General features: G+C 47.0%; 2 protein-coding genes across 4 annotated transcripts; both read right to left on the bottom strand.

Moving 5' to 3' along the window:
* Nucleotides 1–831: 831 nt before the first annotated feature.
* cpne1 (copine I) lies at nucleotides 832–18,581 on the bottom strand. 3 transcript variants are annotated; one of them, XM_084464798.1, is made up of 16 exons: nucleotides 18,499–18,581; nucleotides 8,002–8,130; nucleotides 6,792–6,971; nucleotides 6,198–6,272; nucleotides 6,013–6,084; nucleotides 5,702–5,785; nucleotides 5,276–5,365; nucleotides 4,991–5,089; nucleotides 4,207–4,293; nucleotides 4,012–4,071; nucleotides 3,801–3,934; nucleotides 3,541–3,595; nucleotides 3,201–3,255; nucleotides 2,912–3,045; nucleotides 2,213–2,449; nucleotides 832–1,955 (listed from the first exon to the last, which is right to left on the bottom strand). In XM_084464798.1, exons 2-16 carry the CDS (start codon nucleotides 8,128–8,130, stop codon nucleotides 1,827–1,829), a joined length of 1,620 nt encoding a protein of 539 aa, XP_084320924.1. In that variant the 5' UTR covers nucleotides 18,499–18,581; the 3' UTR covers nucleotides 832–1,826. The 3 variants fall into 3 exon arrangements, with proteins under 3 accessions (XP_084320924.1, XP_084320925.1, XP_084320926.1); XM_084464799.1 differs by lacking the exon at nucleotides 18,499–18,581 and adding an exon at nucleotides 8,561–8,650; XM_084464800.1 differs by lacking the exon at nucleotides 18,499–18,581 and adding an exon at nucleotides 8,570–8,589.
* Nucleotides 10,831–18,572, bottom strand: rbm12 (RNA binding motif protein 12). The gene is made up of 2 exons (XM_084464797.1): nucleotides 18,499–18,572; nucleotides 10,831–14,819 (listed from the first exon to the last, which is right to left on the bottom strand). Exon 2 carries the CDS (start codon nucleotides 14,777–14,779, stop codon nucleotides 12,005–12,007), a length of 2,775 nt encoding a protein of 924 aa, XP_084320923.1. The 5' UTR covers nucleotides 14,780–14,819; nucleotides 18,499–18,572; the 3' UTR covers nucleotides 10,831–12,004.
* Nucleotides 18,582–18,906: the final 325 nt, after the last annotated feature.

Below are 18,906 nucleotides of genomic sequence, written 5' to 3'. Positions count from 1 at the left end.
TTAATTTAAATCCAATGTATAAACTACTTACATTTTTTACACTGTGTGTAGGTATGTGTGATGTTTGCATTTTTGTGGGTGACGTTAGAGGAGTTTGTGTGTGTCTTTATAGTTTGTGTATGTGTGGGCGCCTGTTTGGTTGCACCACAACCCAACAGTGTGTGAGTGTGTGTGCGTGTGCGTGTGTGTGTTTTACCATCACAATGATAAAACGCAATCCTTTGGCTTCAAACAGCTGTGACGTCCTCCCAGTTCTCCCAGTCAACGCAACTCCTCAAAACCTCTTGGGGTCAGTTGTAGCATTTAATTCTGAATTTTAATCTGCAATCTCAAAGAGTGTCATGTAAATCGCCGTAGTCGCAAGGACAGTGTTGCCGCTGTGCGTGTAGCAATCGCACATTATCCAAGTAGCGGCACACTAGTATATTTGCATAACCGCGATCTGATTGGCCGACGGACCCGTCGCTTCCCGAAAAGTTTAACATTTCTCAACTTTTGACGCAGGCCACGGAGCCGACTTGACGGACGGACCCACAATGCATTTCGAGGGCGCCCCATGCAAAGTCGAGATGCGTCCGTTGACGGAGGTAGTGTGCAAGAGACGTAGACCCGCTGAATAAAGTGCTGGAGACGGGGGTTCAAGTCCTGCCTGCTTTGGTTGTTTTTTTGGTTGTTTTTCAAATTTTTCTCACTCCATGAGAAAAATTTAGATCGATATTGCGCAACAATCGGAAGATGGGGACCCAACCCCCCCCCCGAATATTGATGGGTATTTCGCACACTGACTACAACACACAATAAGACTAAAGTAAACATTCAAGTACACAAAAGTAAAATAAGATCATTTTATTTCAAGTATAAAAGCCATAATACACCAAAGCTCAAGCGGAATCATGACACTTTTGCAGCCTTGTCTTCCTCCCAGACAACCCAAAGCCAGGGGCTGAATATAGAGAGGGTTTGGCGCACCCTGGTGGCCATAATGCAGGCCCGATCTGGCGTCAGTACACGCTGTGTTGATTGACGCAACTGGCAACGGACCGTACAGTCAAACACGCTTCATGATTCAGCTCCGTGTCGAAGTGGTCTTTGATTATCTCGGGAGCAGATTGGAAACGGCCTCAAGAATAGAAGCGTATAGATTATAGTGCAAAGCAGCATGTCCATACATTCTCCAAATTACCAATTAGAACCAGTTGGAACTAGTTTGAACCAGTTGGCACAATTAAGCACAATACTGGTCAAGGCAAGCAGCTAGGGCTAGCAGATAGGCAGAAGCTAGCGTCTAGAGTAATAGAACAGGGCTATCGGCTGGCATAGATCAGACCTGTAGTAGCATCACTAGGGGTCTAAATGCAACGGTTAGCGGCTAACATGCCAAGATAGACCAAGCCTGTATTGATATTACTTCCAGGAGAGTTATGATAGTAATGAAGATAATAATAAAAGAAAATACATGATATATACGACAACTATATCTTGGGTCCAGCTTCTGGTCTCAGTCAGACCAATAAACACGTGGAATGACAACGATTATATCTCAGTAAATGATCATGATTAAATGGAGCTTCATAACTATGGAGTACATTTTAAATGTTTCATATAGAGGTAATTGCATAAAAAGGGTGTGGCCTAGGCCGCCTTTGGTAGGGGTGTGGCTTAAGCCTTCTGCAGTAGGATGTGGCTTAGGTACGATGAGGGGTGGGGCTTAGGCACGATAAGGGGTGTGGCTTTGGCATTCTGTGGTAGGGTGTGTGGATAAGGCATGGTAGCGGGTGTGGCCTAAGCACTGCATGGCTGTGGCTCAGACAGGGAAGGGGAGTGCCTTATGGTTTGACCTCAGCCTGTTTGGGCGGAGTCAGCTTGCCGGGCTCCAGCCCCATCATCTTGAAGTAAGACACCAACTGGTTGGGAACCTCAGCAAGTACACTTTTAGCCAACGCATCACGGGGGGCCTAGAGAGAGAGAGAGACAGAGACAGAGACAGAGACAGAGAGAGAGCGACAGAGACCGAGAGAGACAGAGAGAGACAGAGACAGCATTAATAATCATGAATAGATAATCCATGCTCATTATCTTGAGATAAAGGCTCAACTAGCGGTTGCCCATCAGCCTCTGACATGCAGCTCCACAACAACAACCAAAAACTGAACTGAACACATGGTCCGTAAGGCACCAACTTAAAACCCTTAAACTCAAACCGAAGACTTACGTCGGCAAACTTCCTGTAGGGGACGAACTGCACGATGTCACGTGCCACAGCCTCGCCGGTGGTGGAGCGCAGCAACCCATCATCCCCGTCCAGCAGCTCCATGGCCTTGAAGTCGGCCGGCCCCACACCCACGATGATGATGGACAGAGGCAGCCGCGAGGCGCGCACGATGGCCTCCTTGGTCTGGTCGAAGTCTGTGATCTCCCCGTCGGTCAGGATGAGGAGCACGAAGTACTGCTGCACACACACAGGGGCGTCAGGGGGACAGGAAGTACTGCTGCACACACACAGGGGGGACAGGAAGTACTGCTGCACACACACAGGGGCGTCAGGGGGACAGGAAGTACTGCTGCACACACACAGGGGCGTCAGGGGGACAGGAAGCACTGCTGCACACACACAGGGGGGTCAGGGGGAAGTACTACTGCACACATTGATACACCCCTTCATTTTAACTGTCAGAGTCAGAGTTCAAATGTACTTATCGTAAGTCGCTTTGGATAAAAGCGCCCGCTAAATGCCCTGAATGTAAATGTAAATTTACAGTGACCATGAGCAGCCTCAGTGTGTGTGTGTGTGTGTGTGTGTGTGTGTGTGTGTGTGTGTGTGTGTGTGTGTGTGTGTGTGTGTGTGTGTGTGTGTGTGTGTGTGTGTGTGTGTGAGTCCTCATATATGTGTAGTGTCTGTGTGAGTCCTCACAGTGGCATGGCTGCCTTGGGTGGCGGCGGCGGCGATGGAGGCCACGTGGTTGATGATGGGGGAGAAGTTAGTGGGACCGGAGAGACGGAGCTGGGGCAGGGCCTGGCGGTAGGCCTCCACGATGCCCTGAATACCTGGGGGGGGGGGGACACACAACAACACACGCTGGGGGTCAGGAAACAGCCCCTACAGTCCGGGTAAGGTACCCTAAACACAGGCTGAGGATCAGGGAACAGCCCCTACAGTCCGGGTAAGGTGTGTGTGTGTGTGTGTGTGTGTGTGTGTGTACCTTGGCAGAAAGGGTTGGCTGGGTTGAAGTTCAGAGCAAATTCATGATTGGCCACCTGCAGGTCAGGAAGAAAAAGATTGGTCAGACAACAGATGAAGGTCTTGCTTTTGGCTGCATTGTGCTTGCTGAGAAGCTCAGGTACCATGGATAGAGAGCTGGTTTAGGGTAAGGCCCTGTTAAGTGCTAGGTTAAGGGCTTGGTAGACAGCTCAGGTATCATCGACAGTCACCACACAAATGCAAAGCCACAACATCATAACATAAGTGAGGGTCCACAGAGGTTGAGGCCGACGTCCCAGTTGGAACCCAGCCTGGATGTAGGGCTAGGGGTTAATACTGACCTGGTAATCTGGAGGAAGTTTGGCTCCAAAACCAAAAGCTGGGAAGAATTTATCTCTGAGAGGAACAGGAGAAAGAGAGAGGTCATGAGAGGTCGTGACCACGAGCCTAGAATCTCTTCATTCATTTTATTAAGTGAGGCACTGTGGTGCCCATCCAAATGGCATTATTGTGGGTAGGACCAAAGACCTGGGGCTGTCCCTGATTGGCCCATAGCCGTTCTGTCCCTGATGAAGTGTCCCTGAAGTATACATGTACTCACGTGTCGTAGTCCTGGACCACCAGGCCCACGGACCAGGTGGCAGACAGGTACTGGTTCAGACCGTCTGGACTCATGTAGTGGAGAGAGTTTGGAGAGCGAGGATCCCCATTGGAGCCGGTGAAGTCTATCCCCACCTACACACAAAACAATAGATACGACTGAGTGAGTGAGTGAGTGAGTGAGTGAGTGAGTGAGTGAGTGAGAGACTTACGGTGAAGTTGATTTGGCATCCTCCCATGACGTAGTCCAGGAAGGTGTGTTGTGTCACCAACTGTGGAAATGCAAACACACATACACAGCAGCTACTAGGGGGAATTCTGGGGAATTCAGTGTTTAGGTCCGAAGTGACAGGTAAATGCAGTGTCTCGCTCCTAGCTGACAGGTAAATGCAGTGTCTAGCTCCTACCTTGCAGTTTTTGACACAAACAACTCCAGAGTTTTTATAACTCTTCTTCTTTTTCTGCTTGTCAGGATGGACACAGTCGAACTCCACCTGTAGGACACAGCATTCCCTGGTGGTTAGTAACAATAATCACAATAACAATCATACCTACAATAATAATAATACTAACATTAATTCATTTATTGGTTTATTTCAGGGACATTGCACATTAATCAACAGTCAAACTGTAAGTGAGCCAGAGTTAGCCTAAGAGGCTAGTTTACATCCATTGTAGATAGAGGTGTGGTTGAGGTGTGGTCGATTTTATATCTTAATCTCGGAACCCAGATGTTTATGTTATCTATTATTTTCAAAAACAAAAACAAGTTGAAAACTACTTCCTAAGTGTATTTCCAAAAGTATATCCAATGTAGTTAGTAGTCCTGTTTAAGACAATGTCCTCCTGGGATATGGTTACCATTAGGAACTCGAGCAAGAGGTACAGAGGCATTCATTTTTTCTTGTTTACCATTTATTCTTTACTCGTTATTATTTTATATTTACTATTACCTATTTACTAATAATCATTTACTATTGATTATTTACTATATATTATTTACCATTTCACACTTATTGTAGAAGGTATTATTTATGATTTATGATTTATAATTATTTTTTATAATTTCTCTATTTACTTTTTATTATTTCTTGTCAGCCTGGTCAGTGAACAGTCGGTTCATTCGACAGCAGGATTCAGGACACTCGTTTAGTTTAGTCATTCATTTAAAGGAACATAAATGAATCTCACCGGTGTGCCGTGAGCTGCCTTCTGGAAATCTGAAACTTTAGCCGTGAAGGAACCAATCAGATCGTGGGATCCATCGCTGTCCGAGTCCGAGCAGTTAACCTGCAGGAGGAACACAAAAACATTATATAACATTACATTTCTCTTTTTGTATTTTACAGCTGCAATGTATTTTATATAAAACAGGGAGTTATAGGCGTTTATCACATGAATACGAATGCTTGATTGTGATTGTTATTCACCTCAGCGGGCGGCTTTGCTGTATTTGACCAGAGAGTGTGTGTGTACCTTGAGGGGCGCGTCCACATCTCCACTACAGAAGGTTTGCAGAGAAATGGTGAACTTCTTCCAGCTGGGACTCAGATTGTTCTTCACTACCTGTACATCATCATCATCAAAATGTATCACTCATGAGGCATATTGCTTTCACAAACTATCACATTTATTAATAAATTATTAATTAAAATGCATTACAAAATAAACCCTTGATGAATAGGAAATCAATGTTGGACATTTTATAACAACGTTACGTCAAAGTGTTTTAGCCTGAATCAATCTTTTAAGGGATGAGACAGTGGGCCGCTGTGTGTGTGTGTGTGTGTGTGTGTGTGTGTGTGTGTGTGTGTGTGTGTGTGTGTGTGTGTGTGTGTGTGTGTGTGTGTGTGTGTGTGTGTGTGTGTGTGTGTGTGTGTGTGTGTGTGTGTGTGTGTGTACCTCCGTTCTGTACACCAGCTGCCACTCGCCACCAGCTCCTTGTTTATAAAACTCCAGGAAAGGATCAGACTTCCCAAAGAGGTCCTGAGAAACAGACAGGGTTAGTTAGTACCTACCTAGCAACCTACCGCCTGTACCTACCTAGTGTACCCATCTACCTACTGCACTAACCACCTCCCTACTGTACTGATACCTACTGTATTCATCCATCTAGCACTTTATCTAGTCATGTGCCTATAGCTGTCCATTATTAAAACTAATTGCAACCTGTTTATAGTGTGATTGAGAGAGTGAGGGTGAGTGAGTGTTACCTTCTTGTCCAGGCCTTTAGCCTCTACTTCCAGGACGATGGCTCTCTTGTCTTTAATCTCCTCAGCTGTCACCTGAGACACACATAAATATACAAATATATACAAACATATCCACACACACACACACACACACACACACACACACACACACACACACACACACACACACACACACACACACTTACAGTGATGGTTCCCTTCCCCGCTGGCTTGGTGGTCTTCAGCTGCAGTGGTCTGGTCACAGTTTTACTGGCAACAATCTAAACACAAATATATATTTATTTATAATATAACATAACTATAACCATAACTATAAGATATAAAGAAACATATTCATATCATAAAATAACTATAACTACAACTATAAGATAAATAATAAATAAACAAATGTAAATATATCTTCATACAACTATAACTAAATACAACCATAACACTACACTGCTGGCTGTCATGTGTGTAACCTGGCCCAGAGTGAGCTCCACATGTAACATAACATAACCATCAGGTGTGTTACCTGGCCCAGAGTGAGCTCCTCATGTAACATAACATAACCATCAGGTGTGTTACCTGGCCCAGAGTGAGCTCCACATGTAACATAACATAACCATCAGGTGTGTTACCTGGCCCAGAGTGAGCTCCACATGTAACATAACATAACCATCAGGTGTGTTACCTGGCCCAGAGTGAGCTCCACATGTAACATAACATAACCATCAGGTGTGTTACCTGGCCCAGAGTGAGCTCCACATGTAACATAACATAACCATCAGGTGTGTTACCTGGCCCAGAGTGAGCTCCACTCCTCCCAGGAAGTCGTCGTCCTTGAGGTCGACCGACTTGTTGTCGATGTCGTAGACGGCGAGCTTGAGCTTCTGCACAGTCTCAAAGTGGTAGTCCACCTTCAGACGCTGGCTGAAGGCCGGGCTGTCACAGTTCTTCACCCGCTCTGTCCGCCCCACCTGAGGGACAGACGGGACACTTCAGTAACCACATTAACATCCATATACACATACATATATACACATTTTTTAATTTGTATGCCGATTTTCTATGTATTATTATCGCAGTAAACATGGATGGCTAAGCGTCATGCTCAGGGACACTTCGACACTCAGCTAAGAGGAGCCGGAGATCAAACTGGCAACCTTCCGATACCAGGCAACCCTCTCTACCTCCTACGATAAGCCGACTTCCCACAAAACATACCAGTCCCTTATTTGTCTGTTGCACTATTGTTTGTTGTACGTCCTGGCACTTGATGAACGCACTTAATGCAGGTTGTATTCATTCACTGTACTTAATTGTGTAGCATGTACTTGTGTTGTGTATGCATGTTGTGTAGCATGTTCTTAGTTGTGTAGCATCTGCAGTAGCTAGCTATCACTGCTGTATACGGGGAATGGGGTTAGCCTGGCGATTGTTAGTGCTTGCACTTGGTTCTATGAACGTCTTTACTGTACCGACGGCGATATATTGTTTCACTTCTTATGACAAATGTACTTATTGTAAGTCGCTTTGGATAAAAGCGTCTGCTAAATGCCCTAAATGTAAATGTAATACCAGGTGTGTACTATATATATATATATATATATATATAAAGTAATAAACTTACAGTCCAGCTACTAGGTAACCATCTGTCATTGGACGCTCACACCTCCTACAGCGGCCCTTATAGTACAACCTCATGAAAAAACTTAGATGAGTAGCCTTAGACGCAGCATAGTCTAATGAAAAATAAAACAGATAAACTGTCAATTATCTGGAAGAGACTGGGCTTCCCTGGGACCGCTGCAACCCGTCCTATCTTCTATCTATCCAATCTGAGTAGACTGAAACTCATCTATGAGATTATGCACAAATTAAAACATTATTATGTAGATTATATTAAATTTCTGCCAAGTCCATTCTGCAAGATGCCTCCAAAAGTAAACACACTACAAAAAATACACACACACACACACACACACACACACACACACACACACACACCTCCTCCCATTGATTGTCCCCGGTGCTCTGCAACAGGACACACAGTGGGTCCGACTTGGAGCCCACATCTTTATCCAGGAGAGTGGTGCAGGACACAGTCAGCTCCACCTTGGACACGCAGTCGGCCATCTGGGAACACACACAGACACATATGATGAGCAGAACGTATAGACACACATGACCACAAGAGCACACACACACACACACACACACACACACACACACACACACACACACACACACACACACACACACACACACACACACAATGACCAGATCAATGATCAGATCGTGCGCGCAGATACACACACATATTATGACCACAAGAACACACCCATGACCACAAGAACACACACTCGACAAGAACACACGCATACAAACACGCACGCATCGGTGCGCGCACACACGAATACACACACACAATGACGAGAACAGTCAACTTCCGTCAGGACCTTCGGTTCCGCACACCGGACTGAGTCACACATGGAACAGTTCAGCCTTCAAACTACTCCTGCGACATTCGCCTGTTACTTAAAATACTTAAGATGTTGACGTTTACCTTGTTTACCTGCAGCAATGCCCCCTACAAATACACAAGTACACAAGTTCTCCGCAGCGACGCTCCACCGTTCAATGAAGGAAAGGGAGTGGCAGTAGAGCGGTCGGAATAAGGCCCGCCCATCGCTCAGATAGGTGGAGAATGAGGCTCTTTCATTGGTCAAGAACTCACTACTATGGATTGGATTGGACAGTGGTGTCCGTGACGTCACCGAGATACAAAACAGGAAGTCAGATGGAGAAAAAAAAAAGACGTTTCGATTTCTACTATTTCTAAACTACTAGTAGTGGTAGTTTGATTATAGTTTAATTTGGCTCATCGCTGACACCTGGGCGTGTTCGTCGGACTCGATGTAATGCCGATCTTACTTACTCCGTGTCTGCTGCATACACACGGCCACAACATACTTGCAACAAACTTGTTTAAAGTCAAAGCACCCCCAGACTAAACTTTATATGAGCACATGTAGAGATCTAGGCTGACGTCACACAGACCTGCTGACGTCACATAGACCGGCTGAATCTGTCAAGATTCAGCCGGAATGGACTCAACTCCACCTAACTTTACTACTGCACAGGATCCAGAAACACTACAATACAGAGTACCCTTAAACACTACTAGGCCTACTAAAGTAAAGAGTACCCTTAAACACAAGTAGGCCTACTACAGTACCTTGGTACCCTTAAACACGAGTATGTGTGTGTACGTACTAGTAAGTGTACGTACCTACTACAGTACGTAACGTGAACACCCTTAAACACTAAACACTACAGTCCAGCATACCCCTTAAACATTAGTAGGCCTACTACAGTACAGAGTCCCCTTAAATACTAGTACAGAGTCCCCTTAAATACTAGTACAGAGTACCCTTAAATACTAGTACAGAGTACCCTTAACACTAGTAGGCCTACTACAGTACAGAGTACCCTTAAACTCTAGTACAGAGTACCTTTAAACACTAGTAGGCCTACTACAGTGCAGAATACTGTTAAAACAGATAGACCGGCCTTCAAGTGGAAATAGATACACAAATAGACATGAAGTAGTTGACTTTTTATTTCCTGTCTTTTCCCTGTGTTGCTCAGTAGATAGAGCAAGGCACTAACACTGCAGGGTTAGGGGTTATATTCCCTGTGTTGCTCAATAGGTATAGCAAGGCACTAATACGGCAGAGTTAGGGGTTATATTCCCTGAGTTGCACAGTAGGTAGAGCAAGGCATCAACATAACAGGGTGGGGTTAATAAGGTTAGGGGTTTACTATCCTCGAATATGCATGCAAGAATAATCTGTTGTAACGCACACGCACACACACACGCACACACAGTTGCTAATCACTTCCCTACAAATCCAGCAACAACGGTAAAATACAACTAGCAACCGCAGGGAACACACACACCCACACACACACTATTCGAACAAGCCCGTCAAACCACAGTAACCAGTTCAGCCGCGCACGGGCATGTCGTCTTTGCGTTGTCATGGAAACGGGTGGTCGACGGTTAGTATGGTGCTCAGATCTGAATTTGGAGGGAAGTGATTAGTAACTGATAGCAAATTAGTATTAGTAAAAGACAGAGGTGACCCGTTATTATGATATAGTGAATATCAACTATTGAACGATGTTGTGGAACAACTTTATTGCCCGTCCAAAGATAAAGGACAGTTTTCAACAGGGCCAGCGGTACTATTCCTCTTCTATGTAATAAACTATAAACATAAACGTATAAACTTATAAACTATGTGTATTCTTCAACGTATTGTGTAAGCAATGTGAACTAAGAATATTACTAATAATTTGTTCAACCTGAAGAATAAAAGGGGGGTAACCAGCCATTTACTAGTTTGAGGTACTTACTGCTAGTTAGTCAATCTAGTAACTACAGGTATTTAGTGGCCTAGTAATGACTTACTTACGTAAGTAAGTGAATTAGTCTACTATCTAATTGTACGTAGAAGTCTAGATGTGTGATGATAAATATATAATATTTTATGAAATAGTGATGCACTATGTGGGTTAGGGTTAATTAGGTTCAGTTAGGGTTAGACTGAAGATGTACTATGTGGGTTAAACTACTATGTAGGTTAGGGTTAATTAGGTTGTTAGGCTTAGACTTAAGGTGTACTATGTGGGTTAGGTTATGTTTGTAATGGTTAGACTGTACTATGTACTACATGGGTCAGGGTTTGGGCTAATAGCCGTGGTAAGTTTTCATAAATTAACAACATCAGACGCAACAAACCAAACTCTTTCGGGTTCTAGAAATTCGTCATAAAACATCCTTTTATTGACCGAGTCCAAGAGACTGATGAGGTTTGATCTATATCTGTAATCTATACACACAACTAGCTACATAGGCAAACATAGAAACACTTTCTCCAAGAAACTAAAAAAAGATCAAAACAAACATTCATCTCAGCACACAAAACCTTTTTGTGCCAAGAGGTTTATATCTTCATAAACATCATCATCCCATTCCAAGCTCCAGAATGATCATGACATCATCATTAGGGGGCAGTCCCAGCTCAAACATGACATCATCATAAGGGGACCGTCCCAGCTCAACATGGCGACCAACAGCAGGAAGTGAAGAGTGGCGAAGTTAGCAGTCCCAGCAAAAAGAGAGGGAAAGATATCAAGAGAAAGAGGATAAAATAGTGAAAGCATCTCAGGTGTAGAGCACAGAAAGACAAACAGTGGAATTATGCTTTTCTTATTGTCAACATGGCCAGGTAACCCAGGTGGATGCAAACCATCACAGACCCTGTTCTGTCATTTTAAACAAGGATGGTTTGGCCTGGAGAACTTGTTTAATCAACAGTGAGTAAAGTCTAAGACAGCCTTGCTCAACAGACACGCAATGCTGTGCACACCATTTTAAACGATAAGAAATCAATTTCACTGGCTGTCATTTTATAAATCATCAAAATGATTTATGACGATTTCATTACTAGCAAACAAACATCACTTTCATAGCAGGTTAATAAAACACAAGCATCTCTGCAACAAACCAACGGTTTACAGCGACGGCGGTCCCAGCTGAGCGTTTCAATGAAGCTGGAAATATTTTGGTGCTCTTAAAAAATGAAATGAAACCATCGTCATCATAATTCTACTCTTTGCAAGAGACAAGTTGTTCCCATCATCATATTCCAGCTCTAAGCAAGAGACAAGTTGTCACCATCATCATCAGCATCACATTTGAGCTCCAAGCAAGAGACAAGTTATCATCATCATCATCAATATCAAATTTAAGCTATAAGAAAGAGACAAGTTATCATCACATTTGAGCTCTAAGCAAGAGACAAGTTATCATCATCATCATATTGTAGTGCTGCCTATCCACCAGAAGAGAGTCGGGTTAGTTTTGTGCTTCTGGAGACGGGGGGATTCTGACCTATGAATACAGGGAGACACACGTAGACTCAGGGGTCAGAGGTCATGTTTATCCCAGGGTCACCTTGACCTTGCGGGCCCCGATGGGCCGGTCATTGAGGTCAAGCACGGCGGAGCTGGCCTCCTGGTGGTTGTGGAAGGCCACCATGGCCTCCCCGGTGGGCAGCCCCTTCTCCCCCAGCTGGAGGCACACTGAGCCGGGCAGCACCTGGTACCCGTAGAAGAAGTCCATGATCTCGTCAACAGTCACCGTGAAGGGCATGTTCTGTAGCTTCACGATGGAGGGGCACCCGGGACGCTGGTTCCCCGGGTTCCCGGGAGCCTGTTGTTGTTGGTTCCTCAGACCTTCCGGGCCAAAGTTTTGTTGTCCGTTGTTGTTGCCTCCGCCTCCTTGCCGGTTCTGGTTATTGTTGCTGCCGGCGACGCGACCGGGCAAGCCGGTCGGCTTCCTGTTGCCGCCGTCGAACGGAGCCAGGGCCCTCAGGGCCTCGGGGCCCAGGCCGTGGCCTCCAGGGGCCCCGGGCCTGAAGCCAGGCGGCTCCAGGATGGGGCCCCCGGGAGCCCCGGGCCTGAAGCCAGGGGGCTCCAGGATCGGGCCTCCGGGCAGCCCAGGCCTAAAGCCAGGGTGGTCCAAGAGGGGGCCTCCAGGCAAGCCGGCCACCAGTGGGGGGGTGACCGCCAGTCCCGCGGCCAGGGGGGGCAGGGGCGGGGGGCCCACCAGCCCATTACCCGGGGCGGCGAACGGCGAGACGAAGGGGGCACTGCCCAGGTTACCCATGGTGCTCCTCAGGAAGTTAAACTCCTCTCCGCTCATCCCGGCGAAGGGGTTGATCTGGTGGGTCTGGTGGGGGCTGGGCTGGTTCTGCTGGGGGCTGGGCTGCTGCTGGCTGGGCTGGCTCTGGTTCCTCTGGCCGCGTTTGTTCTGCGGTGGCGGGTTCCTCTCGATGTCCTTCATCTGCTCGTAGGTAACCAAGTGCACGAAGGCATCGCGCCCGTTCAGCTTCTGGCGATGAAGCCTCTCGGCCTTGCGGGCGTCCTCCTCCGTCCGCAGCTGGAAGACGGCCTGGCCCAGCCCATTGCCGTGGTTATCCGTCAGCACCTTCAGGCTGTCTTCGTAGATGCCCACCCCGTCCAGGAAGGCCCGGACGTCCTTCTTGGAGACGTTGTAGGGGATGTTGGTGATGTGGGCGCAGTTCCTGGGCGACTTGGAGACCTCCTGGGTCTTGCCGTCTCCGCCCGGGACACCCGAGCGCTTGCGGATGGAGTCGATCTTCTCCAGCATGCCCTTCCTGTTGATGGGGTGGACCTGGATGAAGCGGCTGCCCATGTACTGCATGTGGCTGCCCAGGGCCGTCTTGTAGTCCTGCTCCGTCTTGAACTCCAGGAAGCCCTCCCCGGTGGCTCGGCCGTTGGGGCCGTATGCGATGTACACGCTGTCCTCCACCAGGGACAGGTTCTTGAAGAACTCCTGGATCTGCCTCTTCTCCGCCTCATAGGGCAGGCCCTTGAGATAGACGCACCACTCAGTCCCACCTTGCCGGTGCGGAGAGCGAGATCTGCAGCGTTCCCTCCCCCCCGCCGGCACGTTTCCGCGGTGATGCTCCTGAATCTGCGCTTCCTGGATGGGTTTGGCGTTGGCATTGGTGTTGTTGAGGCTGACCCACTGGCGCTCTGTGGCCGGGGACACGTCCACGTACCTCTGCCCCATCATGCCCCCCCCTCGCTTCACCACCTCCATCCCGTCCTGGGGGGAGAAGAACTTGACCATGGCCCGCCCCGTGCCCCGGCCCTGGCCATCCCTCAGGAGCCTCACCGCCTCCACCCCCAGGCCCCGGAACATCTCCCTCACCTCCAGCTCCGAGGAGGTGAAGGGGAGGTTCTGAAGCAGGACGAAGAGCTCGTCAGGACTGGCGAGGAGGCCTCCGCCCGTCACCACACCGGCGGCCGCTGCTGCCGCCGCCTTCATGTGGAGGCCCAGGGAGGCCAGGGGGTTCAGGGGGTTCAGCGGGCTGAAGAGCATGGGGTTGGGAGGCCCCAGAGCCAGGGCGGAGGCCAGGCCTCCGGGGGGAGGCAGGGAGGGGTTGAAGGGAGGCAGGGAGGACATGTGGGGGAGGTGGGACATGTGGGGGAGAGGGGAGACCGTAGGCACAGGGGGGAGGGCTGAAGATGGGGGAGGGCCAGGCATGGAGGGGAGTGCTGGGAGCGGGGGGATGGGGGGCGGGCCTCCGGTGATGCCAGGGCCGGAGCTATAGCTGTTGGTGAAGCTGGGGGGTAAACTGGGATGGCTGGGATGGCTGGGGGGTAAGCTGGGATGGCTGGGATGACTGGGATGATTGGGATGGTTGGGATGGCTGGCATGGCTGGCCGACACCTTGTTGCTGTGCTGCTCCTGGTGGGAGCTGGCTGTGGTCACAGAGGGCTGGGCATTGCCGAACCCTTGGTTACCGTGGCTACCACTCCTCCCCACAATGGACGCTTGAGACGAGGCGATGCTCGTGACCTGCCGACCGGCGGCCGTCACCGCCGGGGCCTCGGCCGACGCCGAGCCGGTCTCGAACCGGCGCCTGCTGAGCTCAATCATGTTCTGCATCTCCGTCTTGCTGCTTAGCAACAGGGACACCTTGTTGCTCTTGATGGCCCCACCTGTGCGCATCATTCCCAGACGGGCGTCTTCATCGGTGGCGAACACGATGAAGGCCTCGCCGTGCTCCCCGCCCACAATGTGCACGCCGCCGTCGGGGATGGTGAGGCCAGAGAAGAAGTGTCTGATGTCCATGGTTCCTGCCACTATGGGCAGACCCTGCAGCCTGATCACAACAGCCATAGCAAGACTGCCACAGGCCCACTGCCAACTGGCTAACTACCTGTGGAGAGAGGTACAGGAACCATCAGAGCCAGCAGGGGGAGGCAGAGGGATGGGACTGAGGACTGGGAGGAGGAGAGAAGAGATGGAGGAGGAGAGAAGAGATGGGGAGAGGGAGGAGAGATGGAAGAGGAGGAGGAGAGAAGGGATGAGGACTCGGTGGAGGAGGAGAGATGGAGGACCAGGAGGAGGGGTAGAGAGAGAAGTGATGGATGACTTGGGGAAGGAGAATTTGAGATTGTAAACACCTCAGACAGCAGCATCTCAGACATCACACTAGTTTACCATCTCTTTGCGACAGCGGATCATAAACTACCGGTCATACCACGGTCTCTCTGTTGCTTACCATACCTGTTTATAGCAAGAATATCCAGGGTGAACACATTACATCCATCAACAACATTATATAGTAAAGATATAGATAGACCACGTTTAGTAGCATCAGCCTAGCTTCAGGTACTAATATTATATGCAGGGACACACATTTTACTTTTGTACCTTTTGTTTAGTTTAAATAACTTGTATTTGTACACTCAACACTCGGTTTGGCCTTAGAGTTCTAACTCACGTGATATTTAACACCATATTAATGAAAAGGACAAAAATTATTCAAACAACAGAAAACACCACAATTGGAAGAAACAATGAAGCCAAAATCGAACTTGTTCACTTTGTTTCCATCTTCATATTAAGCACCTTTCCAACAAATGAACACATTTTAAAACGGTTTATTACAACAACTACAACAACAACTTCCTGTTCAAAGAAACGTTGGCGGCAATTTCATCAGGTCCAACCATTATTAGTGGGTCATGGACAACATGGAAACATAATGGAGATGTGATGTTTGGCCCAGTTCCCAGGAGACCAAAGCATGTATCACATGGATCAGAGAAGAGACCTGACACCCTGACAATTCACTCCAGTTGAAACACTTCACCCAGCACCTGACATCAGGACATCCATGGGAGAGACCAGCTTCAAGGTAAGATTAAACATAAGATTAAACATCTCATGCTTTTCAATGGAGTCCCTATTTGGCAGAGTAACACAGTGTATTACAGAGTATTGGGTCACTTTGTGGCAGAGTAACATAATATATTACATAGTGTAGGGTCACTATGTGGCAGAGAAATGTAGAGTGTATGCATTAAGACTGGGGTTAACTTTCTAAAGCAGTTTGCAGACCCAAACCCCACAATAACAAACGAAATATAAGAATCAACTCACTTCCGCCCTAATATCTTGTTCAACTTGTCTTGGAATATAATCCATCACTTGGCAAGAATCACCCTGAGAATCACCCTGTGTTCATTGACCGAAACAACCAATCCAAGAATTTCATGCAGACAGATGTTCAACCAGTCATGCAGAAAGTTTTCCAACCAGTCCAGAAAACCAACTATTGGGATGTGAACCACAGTAAGATGTAAGGGCCTAAAGTTTTTCTTCTGTCCCTGAACAAGAGCACATGAAGCTGAGTTGTGAGCAGGCAACCGACACCAGCACATCATGGGCCAAAAACCAGTGGCTTTAAAACATTATGAGCCAGAAACCAGTGGCTTTAAAACGTCAAGAACCATGGGCCAGAAACCAGTGGCTTTAAAACATCATGAACCAGAAACCAGCGCTTTTCAAACATCATGAGCCAGAAACCAGTGGCTTTAAAAACGTCAACAACCATGGGCCAGAAACCAGTGGCTTTAAAACATGAGCCAGAAACCAGCACCTTTTAAACGCCATGAACCAGAAACCAGAGCCTTTAAATCATCATGAACCAGAAACCAGCACCTTTTAAACATCATGAACCAGAAACCAGCGCCTTTTAAACATCGTGAGCCATGGGCCAGAAACCAGCAGCTTTAAAACATCATGAGCCAGAAACCAGCGGATTTAAAACATCATGAGACGGAAACCAGCAACTTTAACAGCAAAACATCATGAACCAAGAAACAGAAACCAGCAACCTAAAAACATCATGAACCCAGCAACAGAAACCAGCGACAGAAAAACATCAATCAAGAGACAAAAACTAGTGATTTTAAAACACCATGAACGAAGCAAAAAACAAGCGACTTAAAAACATCATGAGCCCAGCGACAAAAAGCTAACTTTGAAACACCATGAACCCTGAACCACAAACCAGCAAGTTTAACAGCAGAAACCAGCAAGTTTAACAGCAGAAACCAGCAGGTTTATCCACACAAGTATCATAGACCAAGAGACGGAAACCAGCAACTTTAACAGCAAAACATAATGAACCCTGAGACAGAAACTCTATTTACAGAAAATGATCATGAACCCTGGGACAGAAACCAGGGAGCTTTACAGCAAAACATCATGAACCCTGGTACAGAAACCAGGGACTTTCAAACGTCAAAAACCCAGAGGGAGAAATCAGGGACTTTAACAGCAAAACATCATGACCCTAGTGCAGAAACCAAGCACTTTGAAACATGAACCCTGAGACAGAAACCAGCGACTGTATAACATCATGAACCAAGAGAGAAACCAGCGACATGAACCAGCAACTGAATAACATCCTGAGCCAAGATACAGAAACCAACGACTGTATAACATCATGAACCCAGAGACAGAAACCAGCGACTGAACTAAGACAGAAACCAGCGACTGTATAACATCATGAACCAAGAGAGAAACCAGCGACATGAACCAGCAACTGAATAACATCCTGAGCCAAGATACAGAAACCAACGACTGTATAACATCATGAACCTAGAGACAGAAACCAGCAAGCTGAACACCCAAACATCCAGAACCCTGAGAGGGAAACCAGCGACTTCCAACAGAAAAACATAATGAGCGCAGACAGAAACCAGCGACCTTATAAACATCATCAACCCTGAGACAGAAACCAGCGCATTTGACAGCAAAACATGATGAGCTCAGAGTCAGGAACCAGCGACTTTAGATCTTCTTCAACCCTCAACTAAACTAATTTCAACATCCACATGCAAACACCGCCATTCGCACCTGGAATACCGCCTTCTCTACGGTCGGGAGATCTGTATCCTCATCCCTACTGGAGACAGCATGGCTTCACGTTCAACAGAAAAGTACAACTGGATTTCAATACAACAATTAGTACCTTGAGTTAGATTACCTCTATTAACAGAGCATTGTCTACAATTTACCAATGGTATATTAGTACGATCACCACACTATTAACCAAATATATTATGACGAGCACACAGTGGTCTCTTTCTAATCACGAATTCGTTAAAATTCTCTTTTTTACAGTCAAAATACATCCACATGGATGAGTCAAAATTAACGTTAATAACAATGAATTAACATGAACGATCTCATTTTTAATGACATTTAAAAAGAAGGATATGGAAAAATATTATTCCAGTTATAGGACTCATTATTAACCATGCAGAGATGTAACGTTATAGACGTATACTGTATACATCAACATTAGATGTTTGTTGCTCAGGGTATGCACGGTGACTAGCAGCAAAATAACTGGCAGAAATCTGGCCCGATTTCCCGTCCAATCTGGCAACACTGGTGGCTAGGCCTGTTAGCCGCTAGCTGCAGCGTTTCGTCCCCGCTGCTTCGCGTTGTAAAAGAGCGACCACATGAGAAATGCACGGAGGCGGAGTGTCTGTTCGGGTTCAGCTCTTAGTATGCTCGACCCTTTCACGTTTCCTTACCGATAAATGTGAGAGCAAAAGAGATTGTGTTCATGAAACCCGCCGCGTTGTTCTTTCTCTTCACCGCTTCATCCTCTTTTGCGAAATCTCGTCACAGATCCTGCGAGAACTGGCGTGTTGACGCGAGATAACAGCCCCACCCACATGTTAGTAAATAATGGTGACGTATTTGTAGGCGGGGCCTTGCCGGCGTCAACTAGGCAAAGTCCTTCTATAGTGTCTCTGAACTAGGCAAGATGATATTCTGCAATGCAACAGCAATGTCTACATCAAAAAAAGATAGACCCCTGACTGAGCATGACAACCTGTATTTTATCTTCTTTATGGAAAAATACTAGTTTATGGACAAGTTAATACACCTAATTAAATAATCGTTATTACGTTATTTTTGACCCGCTCTCAGAGTCT

Source organism: Micromesistius poutassou (genome assembly GCF_964030765.1).
Source record: "Micromesistius poutassou genome assembly, chromosome: 2".
NCBI lineage: Eukaryota > Metazoa > Chordata > Actinopteri > Gadiformes > Gadidae > Micromesistius > Micromesistius poutassou.
This window is presented reverse-complemented; position numbering and strand designations above follow the sequence as displayed.

Bases quoted from the DNA above. Each gene is read 5' to 3' on its own strand.
- rbm12 (XM_084464797.1), bottom strand. From the start codon at position 14,779: ATGGCTGTTGTGATCAGGCTGCAGGGTCTGCCCATAGTGGCAGGAACC.
- cpne1 (XM_084464798.1), bottom strand. From the start codon at position 8,130: ATGGCCGACTGCGTGTCCAAGGTGGAGCTGACTGTGTCCTGCACCACT. The intron at 5,366-5,701 runs GTACACACACAC...GATGATGTACAG, and splicing joins AGCTGGTGTACAGAACGGAG to GTAGTGAAGAACAATCTGAG. The intron at 1,956-2,212 runs GTAAGTCTTCGG...CTCTCTCTCTAG, and splicing joins CCTACAGGAAGTTTGCCGAC to GCCCCCCGTGATGCGTTGGC.